Raw genomic sequence first — 23539 nt, 5'->3', positions numbered from 1 at the left:
TGGAGTTTATAACTCTGAGAACAGATCCAAGGCATCATCCAAACACAGCGTATAGCCACCTGTGTGATTGACACCCATAATCCACCTTGAAAAGGGGCTTGAAAAGCTTATGGTAACTGCTTTTTTTTTTTTTTTTTTTTTTTTTTTTTTTGGTTTTTTGAGACAGGGGTTTTTCCATGTAACAGCTATCCTGGAACTCACTCTGTAGGTACTCATAGAGATCTGCCTGCCTCTGCCTCTTGGGTGCTGGGAACAAAGATGTGTGCCACCACTGCCCGGCACTTATGGTAACTTCTAGGGGCAGCTACTTGAGACACTGCAGCCAAGTCTGTTGGTCCCAGGAGCCTTGAGCACTTTAGTATGTAGCACACTGCTCTTGGGACACTCCCTATACATATCAGCACATGTGATTCACCTAACAAACAGAAATGGTCCTATGAAGTCCCACATAGTTCACACGCCAAGACTAGGCAGAGACCTGCTTGCTGCTCACCTACACTCACCTGTACCAAGTATATGTAGCGCTCTCTCTCTCTCTCTCTGTGTGTGTGTGTGTGTGTGTGTGTGTGTGTGTGTGTGTGTGTGTGTGTATTATCTCCCAAGGAATTAACCTTAAGAGTTCAGAAAGCGCCGCAAAGCTGTTAGCCCCAGGAGACCCCAACGACTTGGCTCAAAGTGAAGGTGGCAAAATCGAAGGCCATGATTGCTCCATGAAGAATGACCACTAAGTACCAGGTACCACTTTGGTGACACACTGCCTCGTGGCCACATCCCTGTACTCTGGAATTTATACTCTGGGGAAATAATCAGCAAATGAGCTCATGGTAATTGTGTACAAGGACAGCAGGAAAAAAACAAAACAAAACAAAAACAACAACAACAAAAAAACCCACAGCCTCTCCTCCCATGGGGTGAACAGGACAAGTATCATAGTGCTGAAGCCTGAAGGGAGAGGACGAGCCACTGACTATTACAGTGGACAGGGAGCAGGCAAGGGGACTAGAACAGCGTGTGTACTCAGGGTGAGAGGCCAGCTGGGACCCTGGGGGACTCCCAAAGCAAAGCCAGCCCCTGAAAACTACTTTTGCTTTCATAGAAGGAAACAGCATAAAGTCATCAGTGTAGCTCCCAGCAGGGTGCTTGTTTAGCTTGTGTGAGCTCTTGGGTTCCATCCCAAGGAATCCAGGACCCAAGTAGAATCAGGTGGAGTGACAAGACCCTGGCTGACACACTTTTCTTTTTTTTTTTTTTTTACAGTACTAGGGATTCAATCCAAGGCTTCGTACATGGTAAAGGCTCTACCAACTGAGCTGTATCCCCAGTCTTAGTCTGTATCTTAAAAGACCACCCAAGTTAAGGGCATTGGTGCACACCTTTAATTCCAGCACTCGGGAGGCAGAAGCAGGAGGAGTTCTGTGAGTTCAAGGCTGACGTGGTCTACAATAGTAAGTTCTTCAGAATGACAGAATTATCTCCAACCCCAACACCCACCCTCAGGGGAAAAAGAAAAAATGGGTCAAAGCCAGACAAGAATAGAAGCAGGGAGACCATGGCAGAGTCTGCCACATAAATACTAAATATATGGTGGGCATGGTGGGGCAAGCCTTTAATCACAGCACTCTGAAGGCAGAGGTAGGTGGATCACTAGTTTGAGGCCAGCATGGTCTACATAGTGAACTCCAGCAGCCAGAGCTACACAACGAGACACTTTCTCAAATAAATAGATAGATGATGGACAGACAGACAACACTAGATATATGTTAGGCTGGAGAGATGGCTCAGTGATCAATAAAATAATTTGCTGTTTTTGTAGAGGGCCAAGATTCAATTCCTAGCACCCACATGGTAGTTCACAATTAGCACGAGTTCTGATAGGTCTAAATAAAACCAGGAGTCAGATATCTTGGTAAATGCTGAAAGGTCAGAGAAGTAAAGAAGCCAGCCACAAGAGAGACCTTTTGCCTCTACTGAATCCTCAGACCAAAGAGGCAATCCTGTCCCTACAAATCCTCAGACTGAATGCAATGAGCTCCCATCTCCTCCCACCTTATTCCTCTCTTCACCCAGCTACATCACTCCTGTCTCCAACTCCCTAGTGCTGGGATTAAAGGCGTATGACTTCCAAATTAAAGGTGTGAGCCACCATTCCTGGCACTGGTTCTCTTTTAGACTGAATCAATCTTGTGTAGCCAGGGTGGCCTTGAACTCACAGTGATCCGCCTGTCTTTGCCTCCTGAGTGCTGGGATTAAGGGTGTGTGCCACTGCTGCCTGGCCTCTGTAGCTAACTAGTGTGGCTAGCTTAGCACTCTGATCATGAACAAAATTATCACTACACAACCATCCACAAACCCCATTTCCAGATGATCTAATGTTCTCTTCTGGCCTTCATGGGCACCAAGTACAAATATACACAAATGCAGGCAAAATAATCCTTAAAAATTAGTTTTTCAAAATTATTAATGTAGTATGTGCCTGTCCCCAGAGGCCTGGGCAGAGAAACCCTCACCCCACCTTAGCAACCAATACACCCTTCTCACTGGGAGGGAGGCTGTTCAATCCAGGGGTTGCTGCTAAGTAGTGGTTGCAGGCTGTGAGTTCAGACCACAAGGCTAAGTCCCAGCTTTGTCATTTGCTCACTTGTAACACAGGGCTAACAAGAGCATCTGACCCACATCCGCCCTAAAAAGCAGTATCAACTTTTACAGGCCTGATGCCTGCCAACTGGGAATACCAGCTACTCCCAGTATCTTCTTTCTATCTGAGGGCCTGCCCAGAACTAGGCACACCTTAAAAGAGGCGATCCTTCAGCCCTCCTGTGCCAGCTCCTGCTCACCTGCCACTAAAGCCCCCAGAGGCAGAAGAGGACATCAGCTGGTACCCGGTACACTTACCTTTTACTGTGACCTGGGCTGTGGCCTCTATCATGCCTAATGAAGAAATGGCCACGCAGGTATAGTTGGCAGATCGCATGACATTGCTGAGCTCCAGCACATTGCGGCCAACTGGCATCTCGTCCTCTTTGGTAAGCTCTTCAGCACCCATCATCCACTTTACATACGGCATGGGTGCACCCACCGCCACACACGTCAGATTCACACTGCCGCCTGGCATCACCTCCTGGCTGCTGGGAGGGATGGAGAAACGAGGAGCCACGCGACGCACTGTGGGAGGAGGGAGAGAAGCACTCACAGGCTGGGCAGGACACAAGGGTGGCCCGAAGGGCAGGGGCCCCTCGCCAAGAAGACTCTCCTGTCAGAGCCAAGCCCATGCTCAGAGACAGGAGGAGTGGTGTCCCTGGGGCCTGGCTCACATTTCCCACCCCACTTTGGGGCACTCAGGGACCATCTGGAACACCTCTTAGTGACAACTTGCAACCAAGCTTCCATCTTACCGCCTGGGACACTCAGCCAAGGTCACACAGGACTTAGCGCAAGAGCCAGGCCTGGTTAGAGCCAGAGTCCAGGTGGTCTTGCAGTGACCACCCTTGCTTTCTCCTGACTCCCCTCCTCCTGTGTCTCCCGAGGGACCAGATGGGGCACCAATGAAAGAAATCCAGGTCCTTAGAGCATGGCTGGGGCAGGGCAAAGACTCATCTGGGAGTAACATGGCCACCTTTTCTGGAGTCGAGGTCTTCACCTCCAGGCCATGGCCCCAGGAGAGAAGAGGAAATGGCATAACCACCTGCTGGGCCTTGGCTGTGCTTAAGGTCAGCCTGGGACCCACAATGTGGACTGCCACTTAGGAGGGCTAGGAGAGGAAACAAGGGGTTGGGCGGGCCAGGGACGTGGTCTGCGGGCAGGATGGGCATGATGATGGCAGTAACATGATGAGGGTGCCGAACAGACGGCCTGCTGTGCCAGTGAGCAAACGTCTCAAGGAGGAGGGGGCTGTGCCTGGCCACGACCCCCAGCCTTGGACTCCCCTGGCCAGAAGCTGTCCTGAGCTTCTCAGTCCAGGGCACTGCCTGGAACCAACCCCTCAAGGTACAAGCTTGGCACAGACATTCAGAGCATGCAGAGGGGTAAGGTGGACAAGACCTAGCCACACACAGGCATGCTTGGCATGCAGACAGGCCATGCAGCTGCTGGCAGAGGCTCCTATGTATCCTACATAGTCTCTGTGAACAAGGGGCCAGAGAGGACAGGCAGCAAGCCTAAGTGACCCCAAGGGCACAGTATGAGAGCACTGGTCTCTGAGGACTCTTGTCGGGGAGCCCAGACATGCAGAGGACCCGTGGTACCACATACAAAGCATCTCACACAGCCCCAGATCACAGAAGCAGAGCTAGAAGCACTGGAAAAGACCACCAGGTCCAACCTCACCTCAATTCACAGTGGTCAAAGTGAAGCTCAGAGCGGAGACATTTAGTAAAAATCACCAGGTTGTACTAAGGTTCTGCCTAAGACATCTTTCAAAATCAATTTCCCTTCAAACACATAGGTAAATGCCACTACTAACACCTAAACCACCACTGTTGCTGCTGGCTCCCTCGTCTCACGGCCTTCTGCCTCTCACTGCGCTCCACCCCCATGCTGCCACAGACAGTGGGCATTCCCCTGATTAACAAGTTCCTGCATGGTTTCTGATGCTCCGTGGCCAGCCTCTAAGGCCTTGTGTAGCGTCTGCTTCCACACCTCTGCAGCTGTTTCACTAAGTCCTACAGGTGGAACCACAACACTGGCAGCCCCAAGTGAGTCACAGCAAACAGCTCGCAGACCGTGAATATCCAGACTCACATCAGACACTCCTTAGGAGTGTGTTGTAGACATACAGAGCTCTGCCTTTGTCCAGAAGCAGCGCCCTCATTCTTTCCTCCCCCCACCCCTTTCTAAACAGTGCTAGGGATTGAACTCAGGGACTCACACATGCTAGGTTTTGTACTCTACCACTGAGTAACTCTTTGAATTCCATGTCCACTTTCTCTAGGGGAGCCCTCCCCCTCCCTCCCCATCTCCATTCTTGGCACATGGAGTGTGTGATCCAGATCTGGCTAACGAGAAACAACCTTTGGACCAGAAACAACCTTTGGATGTTTGCACAACCGGTGGGAGCAGTAACACAGTCTACAGGGGCAGCTGAGCTCAGGCTGGAACCTTTCCCAGCGCATGGGAGGACCTGTTCCAGTGTTCCAGTACAGAGATAAGAACAGTGGAGTAACAGTGAGAGGTAATGGCAAACAATGGCCTCACCATACTGTATAGCAGCCTGGCTCCAGCCCTGCCCAACATCTAATCTACTTCTATACTTCCAAGTTTTGTAACCTAAGGGACTCTTTGCTTTGCTTATATTAGTTCATTTTGCTTGGATTTGCTTATATAGATGGGTTTCTATCATCAGGCTCTTCAAACTATTTTTTTTTTTTTTTGGTTTCTGGGACAGAATTTCTCTGTGCAGCTCTGGCTGTCGTGGGACTCTACCTGTCCTCAAATTCAGAGATAAGCCTGCTTCTGCTCCAGAATGCTGGGATTAATGGTGTGTGCCACCACTGCCCCACAAAAAAACTTTTTATTTATTTAGATTTTTTTATTATTATTTTGTGTATATGAATGAGGTGGTGAGCTTCCACGTGGATACTGGGAATTGAACCTGGGTCCTTTGCAAAAACAAGTGCTCTTAACCACCGAGCCAACTCTCCAGCCCTAAACATTTTTATTTATTTTTAATTTATAAGTTCAACCCCTAATACAGTACTGCAAGTATTTATGTACCACATGTATGCCGAAGCCCTCAGAGGCCAGAAGAGAGTGTTGGAACCTCTACAACCACAGTTACAGATGGTTGCAAGCTGCCTTGTGGGTGCTGGGAACTGAACCTGGACCTCTTCAAGAACAAGTGTTCTTAACCCCCAAGACATTTCTCCAGCTTCCTTTATCATGTGTCTTAATGTCAGGAAGCCATATGGCTAATGACAAGGTATCATAGACACAGCAGTTCTTATGGCAAGGAACACATGTGCCCTAGGGGCATGGCTGTCAAGTGTCCCACAGCAACAGACTGCCCCTGCAAGAACTCTCAACGGCTCAAGATGAGGCACAGACATGTTTTGCCAGCCTGTGCACTCCCTGGGTTTCAGAACAGGTCCATATAGGCGGATCTCTGTGAGTTTAAGACCAACCTTGTTTCAGGACAGGCTCCAAAGCCACAGAGAAACCCTGTCTCAAAAAAACCAACCAACTAACTAAATAAACAAACTAATAAATAAATAAGATCCACCTGCCTCTGCCTTCTGAATCTTGAGATTAAAGGCATGCACCACCATGCCCAGTGGGAAGTATAGAGTTCCAATGCCATCACGTTTCAATCGCAGACGGGAAGAGTCAACACTGACATGGGAAATGCATGTCTGCCTTTACATGAACAGTAAGGTTAGGCCTCTGTGGTAAAAGTTCACATCTTTGAAAGTCATGGTTGACAGAGCCATAGGAGACTCCAGGAGGCTTTGGGAAAAGCTTTAGGGCTTGGGAAGGCCGGCATAAAAGGGAGATCTAGACGGCACACCGGTGGGACTTCGTCCTGGTGGCAGTATTGTCAGACCCTGCAGAGACCTCATGGATCAGCTTCAAAAGCCAGGGCAGTACCCTGGCCACCCCTTTGAAAGCCTCTAACTCTAGCCACCATCAGAAGATCGAGGCCCTGAGGAAACTCATCCTAGGAATTGTTTTTATTTTCCTCCAAGATGCAGGTGACAGGGAGAACTCTGGGGGCTACAGAGAAGTGTGAGGTCAGGGTTATCCCCAGCACCAGGAAAGGGAGGCAACCAGAGGTCCCAGGTGTACCACTGATGACTTCACTAACACTAGGTTCCAGTCTGAGTCCTGGAAGGCAGTTTCCTAGTGCACATGCGGGTCAGCACATCTGCAGAGAACAATGTGGGGTTAGGGGCAAGGGAGTATCTTGAATACTAACGGGGCTTGTGCTCTGACCTGCCTCAACAGCTACCCCCATGCCAACAGCTGGGAGTGACTGAGGCCGCAGCCCAGCATCTCCACCATCCGCCCCCTGATGCCAGAAACGCAAGGCCTCCAAGGGGAATGGGACTCACCCTGGACTCGGTCTATTGACAGAAGCAACAGCGGGGAAGGAGAAACTGGAGCTGGGAAAAATGCTCTTAGGGTCTACTCTCAGGCTCCAACAATGCCGGTCTATTACCGTTCTCCGTGCATCCTTAGTGCTGACATTTTATAGACAATTTCCAAAACAGGGCCCTGCCATTTCTGGATTATATTTCAGCTGTAACTTTTAAGTCTAATTATTTGCGCTGACAACCCCCTATAATAAGGCGGTGCGGCGCCCAGAGGCATCAGCATTCAGTGGAGTGACAGCCTAATCGCAGGGGGAGGCAGCCCCGCAATCTGCATTCACTTGCGGAAATTTCTCTGATGAAAATAACACAACATTAAGGAGGGGATAAGGGGCAGGATCCACTGTATCAAGATAAAATAACTCTTTAATAAATAACCTTGTGGCTGCCGCAGAGCAGTAATTAAATGCTGGCACACCCGGCACACAGTTTTAAGTAAAGCTAGAAAAATGTAAGATGCAATTATCAGCACCAAACAAATTACCAGCCCGGCAAATCCCCCCGGAATATTTAGAAACTCATTTCTCCTTCCTGTTAAATATTTGTGTATGTGCTTATTTTTGGTGGGACCACAGGGTGGGTGGAGGAAGGGACAAAGGACGCAGAGGGTAGGTGAAGGGGTGTGTGGGGAGCGGCTGCGGACCGGGCTGTCTGCTGACTATTTTCTGAACGCCCTGGCAGATCCGCCCGGTCAGCGAAATGGCGTTAACTGAAATGCCCCAGAGCTCTGGAGTGCATATGGATGGAGGCTTATGCTGATATCCGAGCCCAGGCTGCCCTCCTCCTGACTGGCTCCCCTTGTCCTCCTGGAGTAAACTCAAAACCACAGATCAAGATGCAGAGGGCACCCTGGTAGCTTGAGTCTGTTCTATGCTTCTTTCTTGGACACGCAAAGCCCAGTGAACAGGAGAGCTACTCTGACACTTTAGATCACAGGATATGTAAAACATCACTAGCCCCTTGCTGGCCCAGGCCTGAGGAGTAGAGACCTGGCTCCAAGGGGACTGCTCTGGGCGGGGATCCAGGGAGTTTCTAGAAGCCCTGCCCAACCTACAGCTGAGCTGGACTGCTGCTCAAGGACCCAGCAAATTTCAGTTGACAATTCAGTCACACTAGGAATAAGCAACCTGGACCTCAATGTCCAGTGCCACTGCCCAACACGGGGCTGAGGGCTGCTAGCCGGCTAGCAAGCCACAAACACTATTCTCAGAGAGGAACAGAGGCCGGCTGGAAAGCTCGGGCAGAGAGGTCTGGGCAGGCGAGATGACCCTGGTTTGGACCTGGCAGGAGACAGAAAAGATGGCAGTGATGGGACACTTGCTCAGTGTGCCAAAGTGATGTCACTTGCCTTGTATCACAGCCACCACTGTCTTTGTGAGGTAGACCAAGGCGGATCTTACGTCTCAAACAGCCAGTCTGATTCATGGAGCACTGGTAAGGCTCTGGGGGCCTCAAGGACAGGGCAGACACTGCAGGACTATGTTGTATACTGCAAGATCTCAAGAGACAACTCACTCTAAATTAGCTTCTTCCTATTGTCTCCTGTAGTTCTGGCTTCTCTTAGGCAACCACGGCCTACATGCGAGATGGTAGAAGCTTCTCCAACCCTCTATACATGTCAAGCACTTCAGCCCTTATAGTCTCTCTGACCACAGCTCCCCACAATCATTCTTGAACTCTACCTGGAACAGACAGCTGGCCTGGCCTGGGTGCAAAGGTGGGGTGCAGCTTTGTGCCATGCACCGTGCATGCGTGGCCACTGTAGCAGCAGAGCCTGGCTAAGGGGACATGCAGACACATTGTGCATCAGGGACTCAAGCAGCAGGAGCATGCAGGGCAGAAGGCCTGCCCACCCATCCCTGGTCCTGCCTGCCAGCCAGCCCAAACAGAGATGAGCAGAGGCCAACTGGCGGGCAGGCACGGCTGGAGCGAGCCTGAGGGAGTTGACCAAGCCCGCTGGTCCCAACTGACGGGCACAGTCGGTGGGCGAACTGTAGATGGATAAGAAGTGAAAAAGACCAACCTTCTCGCTGATCTGAGAGATGAGAGTTTGGGTTGATGGCAGAGTGCGATGAGGATGAGGAGGGAATAAAAAAAAGACAAGGAGAAACACAGAGAGAGTAAAAACAGGCCAACCTTCATCTGCCCACACAGCACAGAGACAAGACAAGACTCCTGTGCCCCTCGCACACACACGTGCACACAGGTGCACACGGACCACGCCGCTCACAAAAGACTCAGGACTCATGGAGGGACACGGTGGACAGGGTTAGGGCCCACCAGCAGATGCCAGGGACGCTGAGGGCAGAGCTGGTAGGGGGAGACGTGGGGCATGGGCCAGTCCCATACCTCACACACCCTCACAGCTCAGACAGAACTGGAAAAGTGGACTCTGAGGTCAGGGCCCACCCAGCTCACAAACCCACCAAGGCACACAAGCCACTACAGCCCCACCACCGTGAGGAAGCCCCATGCTACACAACACCAGTGTGAGGAGCGCGTCTGGATGCCTGTGGGAAGAAAGACTGGGCGGTAACACTCTCGTTTCAGACAGCAGTGGCTCAGGTGCCAGGTTCCTGAACAGAATGAGGAGGATGGCAGTCCTGGTACAGGTAGGCCAGGCTTTGCCAAGGGCAGGGTTCTGCCTCGGCCCAGGAAGCTGTATGCCTGAGAGCTGAAGGGGAGACAGGCCGTGGATGGAAGGAGAAAATGAGTCACTCAGGGAGAGAGTCAGATGGTGAAGGAGAAAGAGGCTGGTCCACCCAGCGTGCCTGGGCCTGCTAGACTGTGGGTGGAACTGCAGGCAACTGTGAACAAAGTCAGTTGTAAATGCATGATGTGTGTCTCCCAGTGTTATCCCAACAGAAACCCAGGCAGCCGACTCATGTGTTTCCTGTGCGCCCGGCAGCATGCTGGGAGCTTTAGATGCACTGCCCTTTGGTGGTAGCAGCCCTAGGGCCTCAGAGATGCAGGGAGCGCCCTGACAGTTTGGGGGACAGAGGGAGTATGTGGGGAGACTAAGTCTGAGAAGATGAGTCAATAGATACAGAAGAGTAAAGTTAGAGATGGAGTCAGAAGCCCTTTGGAGCCAGTAATCCTGAGCAGAGGGTCTCCACAGAGACAAACTGCCTCTGGGTACGAGCATCTGAAGAGTTGGGGCTATTTAGGCTCGTTTGACTAAGAGGCACTACTGGTACCTGGCTGGTTTGGGATGCTTCTAAAACATCCTACTGTGCAAAGAATAGCCCTCAACAGAGAAGTATCTAGTCTAAAAAGCCAACAGTGCTAAAGTTAAGAAACCCCTGAGCTATAATCCACACTGGCCCAAATCAGGAGGCCCAGACCCTGACAAACGTGGAGACTTCTATCTCCGGGTGGTAACAGGGGCCACTATGGAAGGAAGGAAGTCTTGAAGCCTCTATGTTGGGAGACAAGAGGCCAACAGATAGGCACTGGGGTGGGGCGGAGTTCTTCTATGCCTATCCACCCACAGGCAGAGTTTCAAATATAGAGCTGGTGGCTAGCATGTCACAGGTTGTCCCAGAGCATTCTTTGGGGGCAGATAAGGCTTTGCTAGGCATAAAAAGAAAACTGGAACCACCATGAGGCAAGGGCCCGAAGGAGCAGGGTTTTTATGTACATAAATACTAAAGGGCTGGCCTGGATTTAGGAAGGTTCTAGCTATGAGGCAGGGCAGGGGTGGGGGTGGCAGGGGGAGGCAGTAAAAGCCTGGTTGGCTGTGTTAGATTCTAGACAGGAAGGGCCAAGGGTAAAGGAACCCCTATATTCCCCCACCTCCCAAAGTTCTTTCAAGTGGAGTTTATCCCAGGAGATGGGATAAGGCAAGATCTAGCTACGGTCATGTCCAAGTCAATTACGTGTGGACGTGAGGACTCTGGAGGTAGGGATGCTCCAAGGATTTAGGATCTCAGTGCTCTAGAGGCCACTCCGCCCAATTCCAGAGATAATCATCACCTGCCACTGGGGCCACAGCCAGCCCGGCAGTGCTAGCTGAATGGATGTGGTGTCTAGCTAAGGTGCCCAAGTCATTCTTTTTGAGTCCAGGTGGCCTTTTCCTGCTTTGGTACTGCCTCTGGCCGCTCTATCCTAGGAAATGGCCGTAAAACAATGCATGACACCTGGCCTAAGGCTCTGCCTAGGGTCTCTGCTCTTTGGTGTAGTTGCCACATGCAGATAAGGGCTGCCTCAGTGAAGCCAGGGACTGCACACGCTGTGGCTGACGAGGGAGGAGGTTGGCCATTGTGAAGAGTCATTTCAGTTGCTAACCTCCCAGAGGGACGTGCCAGACTCCTGTGGCTTTGTTAGATATTTAGCCTGGGATGAAGGCTTCTTATATCACTCCTCTCTCAGCCTTCAGGAAGTGTTTGGGGCCCTGGCCTCTGTCTTGATGGTATCCCTAAAAACAGAACTGGTTTACAGGACACCTAACAAAACAGTGACAGGGGCTTCCCAACTCCCAAGAAGGATGACAATTAGATTAAAACAAAGAGTTCCTCCGTCTACACTGGTCACTGGCTGACACCTGTGACCTCTCTAGAACCAACGTATACCCTGGGAGCATGGCAGTCCCTCAGGAAGTAGCTAGCAGCTTGTTTCTCTCTGCCTTGAGTAAGCAAGTCTACAAGTCTACTAAACTGCTCTGAGAGTAAGGTGGGTCAGGGCCACCACTTAAACTCCATGAGCTAGAGGAAGGGCAGACCATCCTCAAAAAGATGAGGGACAGAATCATTGCTACAGGGAAGCTGGGTCTCCCCAGTGAGCCCCAAAGAGGAGCAATTTAATTTTTGATGCTACCCATTTGTGAAGGAGGATTAGATGAAGGGGCAGTGTGGGCAGAGGGCTTCCATGGCCTTGCCCAGGTACCATGTTCTCTAGACTATCTCCAAGAGAGCCAAGGCTGTCAGCTTCGATCCCCTTGGGCTATGAACAGGGATGGGCATACCACAACTGCCCCAGACCCTTCAGCTGTAGACCCACAATACATAGCACACAGTCCGTTTAGCCCCAACTAGGACTGTCCAAGGGATATACCCACAGGTTTTCACAGCTACCTCACCTTACCCCAACATGAGGGGTGGGGCTGGTGACAGACCACAGCAGGCTCCTCCAGGGAGGCCACCTGGTCCATTACTGAGGCCTGCGAGATCCAAAGTCCAGAACCAAGAACCTGGAGCCCACCCTGCTGGGAGTAGGCAGGAAAGTCAGGTCAGGCATGTATATTCACATGCAAATACATGTGTCTATAACCCCCCCCAAGGGAAAACACACACACACACACACACACACACACACACACACACACACACACACACAGAGCCATGTCTGCTTGGAAGGCTCCAGACTCCCATAGGGCTCCAGGCCCAGGCAGAAAGGACCTACAAGAGATACAAATGCTCCCCAGAGGTGGGGGTGGGTGTCTTCTTCCCCAGGGGCCTGAAGAGAAAGAAGGCAAGTAGCAGCAGCTGCTAGTAGACGGCCCAGTGGGAGCCACAGAGGTGGTGGCTGCTGGCTGAAGAAAGAGGTGGGAACGGGAGGCTGGCTTGTGGAGTCCCTCCAGCGTCTGCACCAAGGTCTCCAGGCAGCACGCCTGGCAGCTGCCATTGGGCTCCACGGTGACAGAGCCAGGTGTGGCCAAGTTCTTACCTCGCACATACAGGTTCGCAGGGGCTGAGTAGCGTGTGCCTGCTGAGTTGGTTGCCACACACTCGTACTTGCCTTGGTCAGACTCCTCGCTGCTCTCAATCTGCAAGGCACCTGTGGGGACAAAAGAGAAGAGGTCAGTCATGGTCCACATCGAGTGTGGCCTGGAACGTGGAGGCCCCGACAACATGTATGGCCCTGCTGCTGTGGCTTACCTGGACCATAGCCTAGAGCCTGTGTGGCTTCCAGGAAGCCCTTTCTGATAAGCCATGTCTCTCTAAGCAAGAATCAAGAACTTGTACTTTGCAACAAGATGTCCTTACTGTGGGCCAGTCCCTGAGGAGCTGCCCACAGAGTGCCCACCACTGTCCCAAGAGTCCTAAGGCCTGTTCACCAATATTCATGCCTATCGGTTAGTTCTCCCGTCCCAAAGCCTATAAACCCATAGGCCTAGAAATTCCTAAACAGGCGATGCCCTTGTCTGCAAGAGCCTGAGGGAGACACTCCTACTTGGAAGGGGCTTGCCTTGGGGCTTAGTGCCCAGCAGCCTCTGCCCCACACTCCCACCATCTCCTCCCATTCTACCCCCACCCTGCTAGCCCCACCCATTCCGGCTACTTTCCTCAGTTTGGTCCAGCTAAAGTGCTTCGACCCACCAAGGCTTCTGCATAATTCAGAAGGCTAATGGAGACTATAGCTCCCACTTGGGCCAGCGCCTTAAGGGGTTGCTCTGGCCACAGACGGACAGACAGGAGCCAAGGCTGGGGGTGCGGGTAGCTGAAGAGCCCCTTTGCAAGGATGTATGAAACCTGCGTTTGGGACCTGTCCTTTCAGGTCAGGTGAGTGAACCCCAGGGTGAAGAATCCCATGCATTTATCAATCCCCCGGCCCAAGAAATAAACAATTGAAAACTGCTAGTGAAAGCATACTGGGCAAGCTATCTATGACAGAGAAACTCACAGGGCAAAGCACCACGCCCCTCCCTGGAACAATTTGACAGACAATTACACCCACACAGGACAGTCCAACGGACAGCTAATAACCCCCACAGGACACAGTCTGACAGAAAACCACCTCCTGCATGAACAGCTGGAACAGCTCTAAAGGGCTTCTTCCTCCACCCCGACCAACAATCACGCCCACACAGGACAGACAGAACCTGCTAGGCCCCACCTAACTGGACTGGACAGGAACCCCAGAGGGAATTCCAAGCTGTGTTTGCACAGTCCAGGTCTGGGGTTAGACACTATGGGTCCAAGCTACAGCTCCTTCAGAGCCTGCTCTCTGTCTTTCCAGGGCAGCAGAAGGGGCTGTGCACACCAGGAGGCTGAGTGAGGGCTACAGGTAGAGCAGGAGGGGAGAGGGCTGGCCTCTCTCCAAGGCCTTGACCCCAGCCTCCGGACAGGCATCAGAGAGTATCAGAGCACAAGGCAAATGCCCAACAACTGCAGGAAAATTGCTGACTGGCAGCCAATGTGTCATGTTCATGGGATGAATGGACACTGCTACAGCAAACGGCCACTCAAGCGGGTGAGGGTCAGGGCCCGGGCTAGTGGGGGTCATCCAAGGTCAGCTCAACAGAGGTTTGGGGAGACAGGTAGCTGGTGCCACAAGCTGAAGACAGGAAAGAGTGCCTGGTTTGGGGTTACAGACGATGGAAGAAACTCTACTGTGACAAGAGCTGAAGTGTGGTCAGGCGACCTCTGCTAGCTAGCCATGTGGGAAGAGGGAACCTCAATTGTGAAAAAAGCCCCCATTAGACTGGCCCTTACACAAGTCTGTGGGTTAACAACTGATGTAGGAGGGCCTGGCTCACTGTGGGGGTGCAAGTGCGGGGCAGGTGGCCCCGGACTGTATAGAAAAGCAAGCTGAGCAAGCCATGGAGAGCAAGTTGGTTAGCGGCTCTCCTCCCTCAATGACAAACCACAGTCGGGACACACTGGCCAAATAAACCCTTCCTCCCCAAGTCGCCTTTGGTCATGGTGTTTATCACAGCAACAGAAAGCTAACTAGGGCAAGGCCCAATATAGACCCTGAGACTATTTGTGCACAGACATCTTCAAATCTGGTATCGACACTCAGACCCTGTAGTAGGGAAAGCAGGGCCGGCATGTGCAAAGTCGAAAAGCAGAGAGATACAGAAAGGGGAGGAGAGCTGAGTCCTGTCGTCAGGGTGACGAGCAACATCCGATGGGAGGCAAGTACCCCCAGCCCCAACTTCTGTCCTGAGCACTCTTAGCCTTGGGCCAATGTCTAGATGTGCACACAAATATTGACAAATGTGGGGAGAAATGACAGGATAAAAACAGAAACTATCATTCTGTATGTGACAAACTGCCTATATCCCCATTCTCCTCTAAGTCTCACGGCCCTTAGGGTGGGTGGTCCTGGCTCCAGTTTTAAGAGGAGATGTATTTGAGAGATGGTTGAGTCAAACTCAAACCGTGATCTTTTGGAATCTAGAATCTATGCTTTCTCACCAACAGGTTATAGTGTCCTGTTATATAAAGGCAGCTTGAAGGGACTGCAAGCCAACAGGTCAAGTGAGCTAGTTATACGTGGGTCTGTTTATTTTCCTATTGTCATCTAACATATTGGTGAAGAGATATAAAAGATCCTCATTTGACCACATGACCAAGATTTTTAAGATATTAAAAGGAGAGCCAAGTACTAACTGAGGACTTTAAGAAAAAGGTTCTCGGGGCTGGAGAGATGGCTCAGCACTGGCTGCTTTTCCAAAGGACCAGGGTTCAATTCCCACCACCCACATGGCAGTTCACAACTGTCTACAACTCCAGTTTGAGGGGATCCGACACCTTCACACACAGTAGATACAGGCAAAACACCAGTGCACACAAATAAATCTTAAAACAAAAAAAAGAAAGAAAAAGGTTCTCAAGAAAATGGTCAGACTTGGTCATGCTCCCAAACTTATAGGAGGAAGTGTCTCCATCTATACCAGCCTTAGGGACATGGTAGGCTTCACTAGGGGAACCAAATGGATCCCTTTCTGTGGGGCTGGCCTTTCTAGAAGGCCTGGGTAGCAGGGCTTGCCATCCTGGGAGGTCTCAGCTGGTATCTCCACAATGCAGACTTGTAATGGATGAGTCCACAGGAGGGAATGGCTGAGAGTGGATGTGTGTGGTGGCTGGTGGTATTGTGGGGGCTGGAGCTGGAGATGAAGAGACTGGAGAGGTCGGGATGGGTATGGGGAGGTGACGGACTGGACGTGATGGAGTGGAGGTGACCAACGGCGACAGTAGTGGCGTGGTGTGGTGTGGCATGGCGAGATGCACGGACAGCATTCTTACCTCTGATTGGTGAACCACCTGGTGAGGTAATTTGAATGCAAATAAGATCAGAGAGAAACATTAGTACAAAAGGAAGGAAAGCCACAAAAGCCAAATCAGATAAAACAAAACACCATGAAGGGCCTTAGCTATATGGAGAACTCAAGGTATCAGTTTAGGTGACTCAGGTGTTGTGTGAGTAAGCACCAGGCTGGGCCAAGCTGAGTGTGGGTGGAGCATGTCCCCTGGGTCAATAGCACTGCTCTGAGGAAGTGAAGGGCAGCAGGAGGTATCGATAGGAGTCAGGAAGGCTGGACCGGGCTCCTGTGACCCTTGCTGGCTGGGTTGATGGAGGGGAAGGGGAAGAAAAGAGGTGATACCCACCCTAAAGATTACCCAAATTCACTGGGGTAAGAGTTGGAGGAAAGCCCTCACAAAAACAAAACCAGGGCATTTAAGCAGCCAGGGTTAAGGGGAGAGCTCACATAGGTTACCATGGACCAGGGCTCCCCAAACACAGACCAGGCCTGGCATCCAGCAGTAGAGGTGTGGGACTCAGTGACGCTCACGGTCCAGTCAGTGGTTGACAGCCCATAAAGCCCACCTGACCCTATTAAAGACAGAGTGATCGGAGTTCCCCAGCCTATCTGGTGAGAGGCAAAGGGCCAGCACCCCCCCCCTTGGAGTGTCTGGTACTTCAGAGCCCTGGGATCGGCAGCCAAGAGGGACAGGCACTTGCCTCCAAAGCCAGGTTTATTATGAGACCTGAGCAGGTTTGCCTTCCAATACGTGCCTCTCCCGAGATTCTCACTTCAACCACTGGAGCGAGGAACCTGCAGACAGACCCAGGTCCAAGTCTACCCACACACTGGCTCCTTTGGCAGGGTGGGTTGAAGTGTTCAAGGCCACAGATCAGATCCTGTCTCATTGAACCTGGCAACACCCACCTGGAGAAATAGCCATTTCTATGCACAAATGAGGAAACAAGAGGCCTGGAAACATTAAGAGGCTTGGATGTGAGGCAGCAGGACGTGGCCCGTCTAACTCATGGCCTCCCCATGGACATCCTGCAGATATGGAGGCTAGAAGGAAAGGTGGTGACTTGGACAGGACTGCTTGTGACCACACAGGTAAAGTGAGAAGAACCATCATAGCGATTCTCCATGTATAGTCCAGAGGTCTATGGGGGGACCCCGAGAGCCCTTTAGGGGGTCCACCAGAATAAAACCTACAATTAGTTTCTACAGTATTAAGACTGGGGGTGGTGGAGTATGCCTGTAATCTTAGTACTTGGGAGGCTGGGACAGGATGACTGTGGCAAGTTTCAGGACAGGATGAGTACCACAACAGCCAGGACCACACAGTAAAGAGCTGGCTTCGAAAACGAAGAAACAATTATTGGCCTTATTTAGACACTTTCTCTATGAATATACAGTGGCATTTCCTGGAGGACACACAACCTGTAAAACCATAACAGGCTAAATGCAGCCCCATTTAAGTTCTACATTAACAACGAGGTTTTCCTTACTAAATGTTTTGTTTTGTTTTAGAATATATAATTATCTTTTTTTTAATTTTAGAATGTTATTTATGCTAGCACTTAATATTTTTAAATTATTTTAAAATAATCAGTAATACTTAAAATTTTTTCACCTTTAATATCTAGCACAGTAAACATCAGTAAGTATAATCCAGATAAACAGAACCGCCTTAAGGCCCTCTGAATTAAAATTAGCAATATCGAGACCAGAAAGCTGACAACCACTGACCTCCTGTGGCCTAGGTGCGAGCTAGGGCAGGGGTTGTAGTGTACATTACCTAGCACCAGAGGCCTGAGTCTGTGGCTTCCGCTCTTTTTACATACCCTACTGACTTCTTGGAATCGTACTCTGCCTGCCAAACGGAGAACCTGCCCTTTTCATTTCACTAGACAGGTATATGGGACTGAAGGGGTCAAGAATCAGTCTCCCCAGGACAATCATGCCGAAAAGCTCAGAAATTGTAATCACACACTGACTGTGCTTCTGGAAGACCCAGCCAAACGCAGATCAGAGTGGAACAGACGAGCACTTCCTGTCCGAGCTAGGGCCAGCCAGAAGAATGAGAAGTCACAAGCATCTCACCAGAGAGGCCAAAGGCCTCCTCCTGAAGCCACAGCAGTCATCACCACTTGACACCACTGGGTGGTGGGCATGTGTAGAAGGCTTGGCGGCTCTGTGGGTCAGTGAGGGTGTGCTATACAGTGGCACGCTTAGGCTATAAGGAAGCACAGGAAAGCCCTGCTCAGGCCTGGCAGTGCTTATGGGCGAACCCAGCCCTGGATCCCACGGGGAGGGAGGCTGCTGTGGCTATGGTTCTGTCACGGCCACAGTAGGTCACTCTCTCTGCACTAGTCCCTCTTAGGCCTGCCTCAGGTCTCAAGCTCAAGTGGCCCATGAGGACACTGTGGGAACATATCACATTGCTGCAGCAGGAAAAGAGCCCTTCATGCAGAGCTCACACCTAAGCTGGGCACATTGCCAGCCCTTGGTCCCGGGCCACACCATATGCAGATGACTACGGTTCAGGTCAGAGATGCCAGAGAGACCGAGGTCTGGACAGAGGGGCTGAGCTCTAGTATATGTTCTTAGAAGGTACCGAGGTTATCACCCAGGAGAGCTCCTAGACCCTAGTCTCTACTGGTAACCCTCTGACCTGCACAAAGTGAATATGATAATCATGGCCTGTCCTACTTCACAAAGACTCAGTGGTAGTAAAGGGTGAACTGTTGGTGATGTAAAAGCCGCAAGGGTTCTTGTAAATATGCAGTGTCTAGGCGACAGCCCACTCTATGAAGGGATGTCTCCACACGGCTCCATCCCAAGCACTGGAACCCCCGCCCCCACACACACACACTTATCCTTAAGTCTCAGTTTCCTGGTGGCAGGAAAGGTCAAATGAGTAGATATCCTCTTCAGTGGTAAGTCCCAAAGGTCAATAAAATAATTCTTCATTGAGGACTTAGAACTGGCTATGGTGGGGGGGCCAAGCAAATCTGTCCCAGGTCCTTCCACATCCAGCCTAGGTAAGTAGGGCTGGGGACAAACAGTAAAAACTGTAGCTCCTGCAGGAGTAGCCAGAAGCTGGGTACAGTGGAGGAAGCTAAAGCGAGGAGAGGGCCAGGCGGGCAGGGGTGGGTCAGTGTGGTTTTCCCTGCTAGTGGGGAAGTGGCAGGGGCAGGAACAGAGCCTTTACCATAAACCTGGCAGCAAACTATCACTGTCCCCTGAACGCAGCTACTTTGTAATATGAGAAAACTGACAACGAAGTTAATTTAACCGAGGTCAGTGAACTAATAAGGGTGTATGTAGATATGACAGGGTGAGATAAAGCTGGCCATATGGCAGAGTGCCTTGACCAGGAGCACGTATCTGACCACGCAGGCAGGGTCAAGGGTTATAAGCCCAGGGTCCAGCAGAGCATGGCTTTCATAGTCTAGGAGGAGGATGAGTAGACAATGCCAATAGTTGCTAGAGGACACAGTTTTCAGAGTCTGGAGGCAGGGAGAATGATGGTGTCCCAGGATAGCAGCAGAGAGAGAAGAGGGGCCAACTCGGGAGCCACGTGGTGATACATGAAGAGGATATGTGGTTCCTTATTGAACAGTGTTAGGGCTATTTCAGGTTTAGGGATGGGGATCTGCCACTCATGGAGAAAGGGTCAGCAGCAGCAGGGCATGACTGTTTGTAAAGGAAGTCATTGTCCAGGACAGGGGGACATCCGGAGGGCACTCAGTGTGGGCCCTGGAGCTCACAGAGGACGTTTGTGCTGCGCTGACCAGTGGGGATACAGATAAGGAGGTGGTGACTGAAGCTCCAGGAGCAACGGGCTTGCATGCCAGGGGACAGACTATGTCAGACGAGCTGGAGGCTGCTAGGTCTCTGAGCTTGAGGAACCAGTAACTTCATGCGAGGGTAACAGGACATTTCGAGGCAAGTCAAGGGTGGTAAGGCCAAAGGGAAAACAGGAGGGTTTGCACAAGCGGGAGGAAGGGCTGTCAGCCACTGTGAGGACAAGAAGGTCTGAGTAGCATCCAGAGGAGTGATGGGTAGGGGAGGGTGGCATGGGGCCTGGTACACTGGAAGCACTACATAAATAGTTGATGAACAAATGCTGGAGCCACCGGGCCTTCCCAGAACTGCTGTCTGCACAGACAGTCAATGCCATTCCGGGGGAGGAGTCAAGCCTGCAGGGAGGACCGGCTGGCAGCACGGGGAACCTGCCTGGGGCACCCATGAGCAAATTCAGGGGAGACGAGCCATGCCGGCCGCTGTGCTGTGCTGGGCAGCAGCCACAAACGCTGCCGGACCATTTCCTGCCTTGATTATGGCTGTTTTAATTAACTGCACTACAGCTGCCTCCATCTTGTTGAGTTTTAATTAAATTAAATGAGCTAACACTTCGTGGGCTGTCTCAGGCGGCCGTGGCTGGGGCCGGAATCCTGCCCTGCTGGGTGGCTCATCACTCCTTCTTCTCCAAGATGGTGTGGGCCTGATGGGAGATGCTGGGAGGGGCTGGGAGTGGTGGGCGCCTCTGAACCCAGCAGAGCCCCAAAAGAGGCAGTCAGATCCTTCATGATGTTGACATCACAGCTGACGGACAGCAGGAGTCCAAGCTAAAGCTGGGCATACCAACAGTGGCCTACCTTCTCCCAGCCAGCGGGACTTCTGGAGCCAAGTCTGTGAGTCTACCCTGCGTTGCCAGCGGTATAGAATGCAGCCCGGCTGATTCTGAGCCTCCTTTCCCACCTACTCCATTCCCACAAAATCAGAATCAATTTTCTTGGCGGGAGCCTCACGGGCAGATCTATCAATGGGGAGACACCTCCCTCCTGGTCACAGTGGGATCCTTGTTCCCAGGGCTCCAAGGTGGCTCAACTGAGCTATCCATAGGAGACAAGTGGCCCTGGGGGCCAAAGGACAGAGGCAGATCACCCTGGTCTCAGGCTCCTAAGGTCCATTTGATGCCTGACGAATCAAGCATTACTGGCTCCTTCCCCAGAAACCCTTGCTGCCTAGAGAAACAGAGATACAGGCTGGGCTATGGGAAAAGTAGATGAAAATCCAGGGGCAGCTTCCTCAGGCCTGCCGTGCTGGCATGCTATGCGTGCTTGGAGGAGCAAAACTGGCCCAAAGTGTGGCATCTGACAATCCCAGATGAGTCAGGATAGCACTTGCCACCACATCCTCTTCCCTAGGCAAAATTTGGTCCATGACACTGCTCAGTCTGCCGTACACAGTCATCTTTCCAGAACTTAACTGTACTATGCTGGAAAGTGTCTTCCCCAAGGTATCCATGGGCCCTTAACTCTGCCCTCAGCTCACCTGAGCGCAGTTGCTTGATGCGGCCGTTGCTTAAAGTAGGGTCCACAGGAAGGAAGTCTTTGAACCAAGAGATCTCAGGGTCTGGTGTCCCACCAGCTGCGCACAGCATGGTGGCCGTACGAGCCTTCTCCACCACCTTCAGCTGAGGGCCCATGTCAATGGTTGGGAACCCAGACGGCAGTTGGTCCTCTGCAAACAAAGGGTGACATGTGCATTAGGACTGGCCCTGCTCACCCCTGACTTCCAGGTTAGCTGGGACCCACGATACCCTTCTCTTTCCCACCTGACTTCAGAGAATGAGCCCTACCCCTGATGAAGAGTCAAGAGACCTAGGTTCCTTTTGGCAAGGCAGAAGCTGCAGGAGGCCTGCACCACCACATCCCTGCAGGGGAGTTCCCAAGTCTGGGAGGCACAGACCGAAGACATCAGCACTTATCTTTCTAGGTCCTGGGAAGAACAGAGATCAATGCTCTGCTGACTGCAGCAGAGTGCTATATGGACTCTGGGCAGGGGAGGCAGGGGAGATGCAGCTCCCAAAGCATCAACAGCCACAGTCCCACCAGAGGCTCTGCTGGTTCAGCCTCCGCTTCCTTGTCAGCACACGTGACATCCCTCCTTGGCCTGCATCCCTTCAGCTCTGCCGTGTGGCAGAGCCCCAGGTCACTGACCCCCGGCACCTTGCCCTGTTGATGATCTAACTCTAGTCTTCCCTCTGACCATTCTCTACTGCAGCCTTGACCCTCAGCCTTCTTTCTCACTCAAACCTGACCCTGAGAACAATGATAAGACCTAAGGACCATGTCAGACCATGTGCTGGCTAAGAAGACCAAAAAAAAAAAAAAATACCTTTTGCTCTCAACTTTTTCTTTTTCTTTCTTTTTTTTTAACGAGACAGGGTTTCTCTGTATTGTTTTAGAGGCTGTCGTTCCAGCATGGCCTCGAACTCACAGAGATCCGCCTGCCTCTGCCTCCCGAGTGCTGGGATTAAAGGCGTGCGCCACCACCGCCCGGCTTCTCTCAACTTTTTCTAGAGTTGGTGACTCACAGAGGAAATCACTTCTACTCGACCCATTCCCACCTCGCATAGGTTTCCGAAGCAGCCCTCATGGGCCGAGACAAAGCTACCCAAGCCTCACCTCTCAGAAGCACCAAGAACTGGGAAGACAGGCACTGGACCAGTGCAGACCATGGGGGACGCCCATGGCTACCAATCACCTCTAGGGCCTGCTTGTTACTCTCTCTTCCATCTGTCTACTGGGTTTAGGTGTCCACCATGTAGAGATACCTTGAAGACTACATCAGAAAAAGAACATAGGGCTCTGGGGAGTACCTGACACAGAACTTGCACCAGTGACTATTAGAAGTTATACTTAACCAGGCCTGAACCACTGAGGCAGACAGGTACTGAAACTATAGCCTGGGGACCCTTTCCCATTCTAGGCTGGTTAAGAAGTCCTTCTTCCTAGAACAAAACCATCAAGTGTTCTCCAGAACTCGGCAGTCCTTCTGCTCTCCCTAAGCTTGGTTCTAGTCACAGCCAATGAGGGCTCAGGGAATGTTTGCCTTTGTCTGTCTCTTGGCAAACGTTGGGCCTTGCAGTGGGGAAAAGTGGCAAAACTCTGTGCGTCCCTCTCACGTGCTCAACACACAGTTAATGTGTGGGGGCATTTGCTGAGGTCACAGCCTCCCATGCCAGGAAGACTCAGCCTCAGAAGGGAGAAAGGTAAGGGGCAGGTGGCAGCGCCAGCTTTTCCTGCTGATTAGAGACCTAAGGGAGCAACTAGGGGCACAGACTTGAGATGAAGCTAGGAACCACATCAGGCAGAGGAACCCCATTGAAGCAACTTCTTAGAGACATCCTAGAAGGGTGTCTGGCTGGGGCACAGGGGAACTCTCAACTTGGCCCAGCCTTCCCTGCTTGCCCAAGAACTGGCTATACACTTCCTGCTCACAGCCCTACAAATTCTGGATGGCAACACTGAGTCTCCTTGGCTGTAACTATGATCCCACGGTGCCCTGACTCTCAGCTCTGATTCTTGAAAAGGGTTATATTAAACATCAGCAAGAAAACAGAGGGAAGATGGAGGCGTGGGCTGCGGGGCACAGCTTCCTTTGGCCTGCTACCACTTGGAAGAGCAAGACC

At 51.5% G+C, this 23539-nt stretch overlaps 1 protein-coding gene across 19 annotated transcripts in view; it reads right to left on the bottom strand.

The window, feature by feature from the left end:
• The window catches only part of Ptprf (protein tyrosine phosphatase receptor type F), an 84070-nt gene that overhangs the window by 29104 nt on the left and 31427 nt on the right, over positions 1-23539 (bottom strand). For 7 of the 19 annotated variants that reach the window (XM_040756809.1, XM_040756814.1, XM_040756820.1 and 4 more), the window contains exons 6-10: positions 21397-21585; positions 16055-16072; positions 12747-12857; positions 9106-9117; positions 2893-3162 (exon numbers count right to left, since the gene is read on the bottom strand). In XM_040756809.1, coding sequence (XP_040612743.1) covers positions 2893-3162; positions 9106-9117; positions 12747-12857; positions 16055-16072; positions 21397-21585 — 600 coding nt within the window. The remainder of the gene's footprint in view (positions 1-2892; positions 3163-9105; positions 9118-12746; positions 12858-16054; positions 16073-21396; positions 21586-23539) is intronic. The other 12 variants (XM_040756813.1, XM_040756816.1, XM_040756815.1 and 9 more) reach the window with 3 other exon arrangements.

This window comes from Mesocricetus auratus, unplaced genomic scaffold (genome assembly GCF_017639785.1).
Source record: "Mesocricetus auratus isolate SY011 unplaced genomic scaffold, BCM_Maur_2.0 Super-Scaffold_100014, whole genome shotgun sequence".
NCBI lineage: Eukaryota > Metazoa > Chordata > Mammalia > Rodentia > Cricetidae > Mesocricetus > Mesocricetus auratus.
This window is presented reverse-complemented; position numbering and strand designations above follow the sequence as displayed.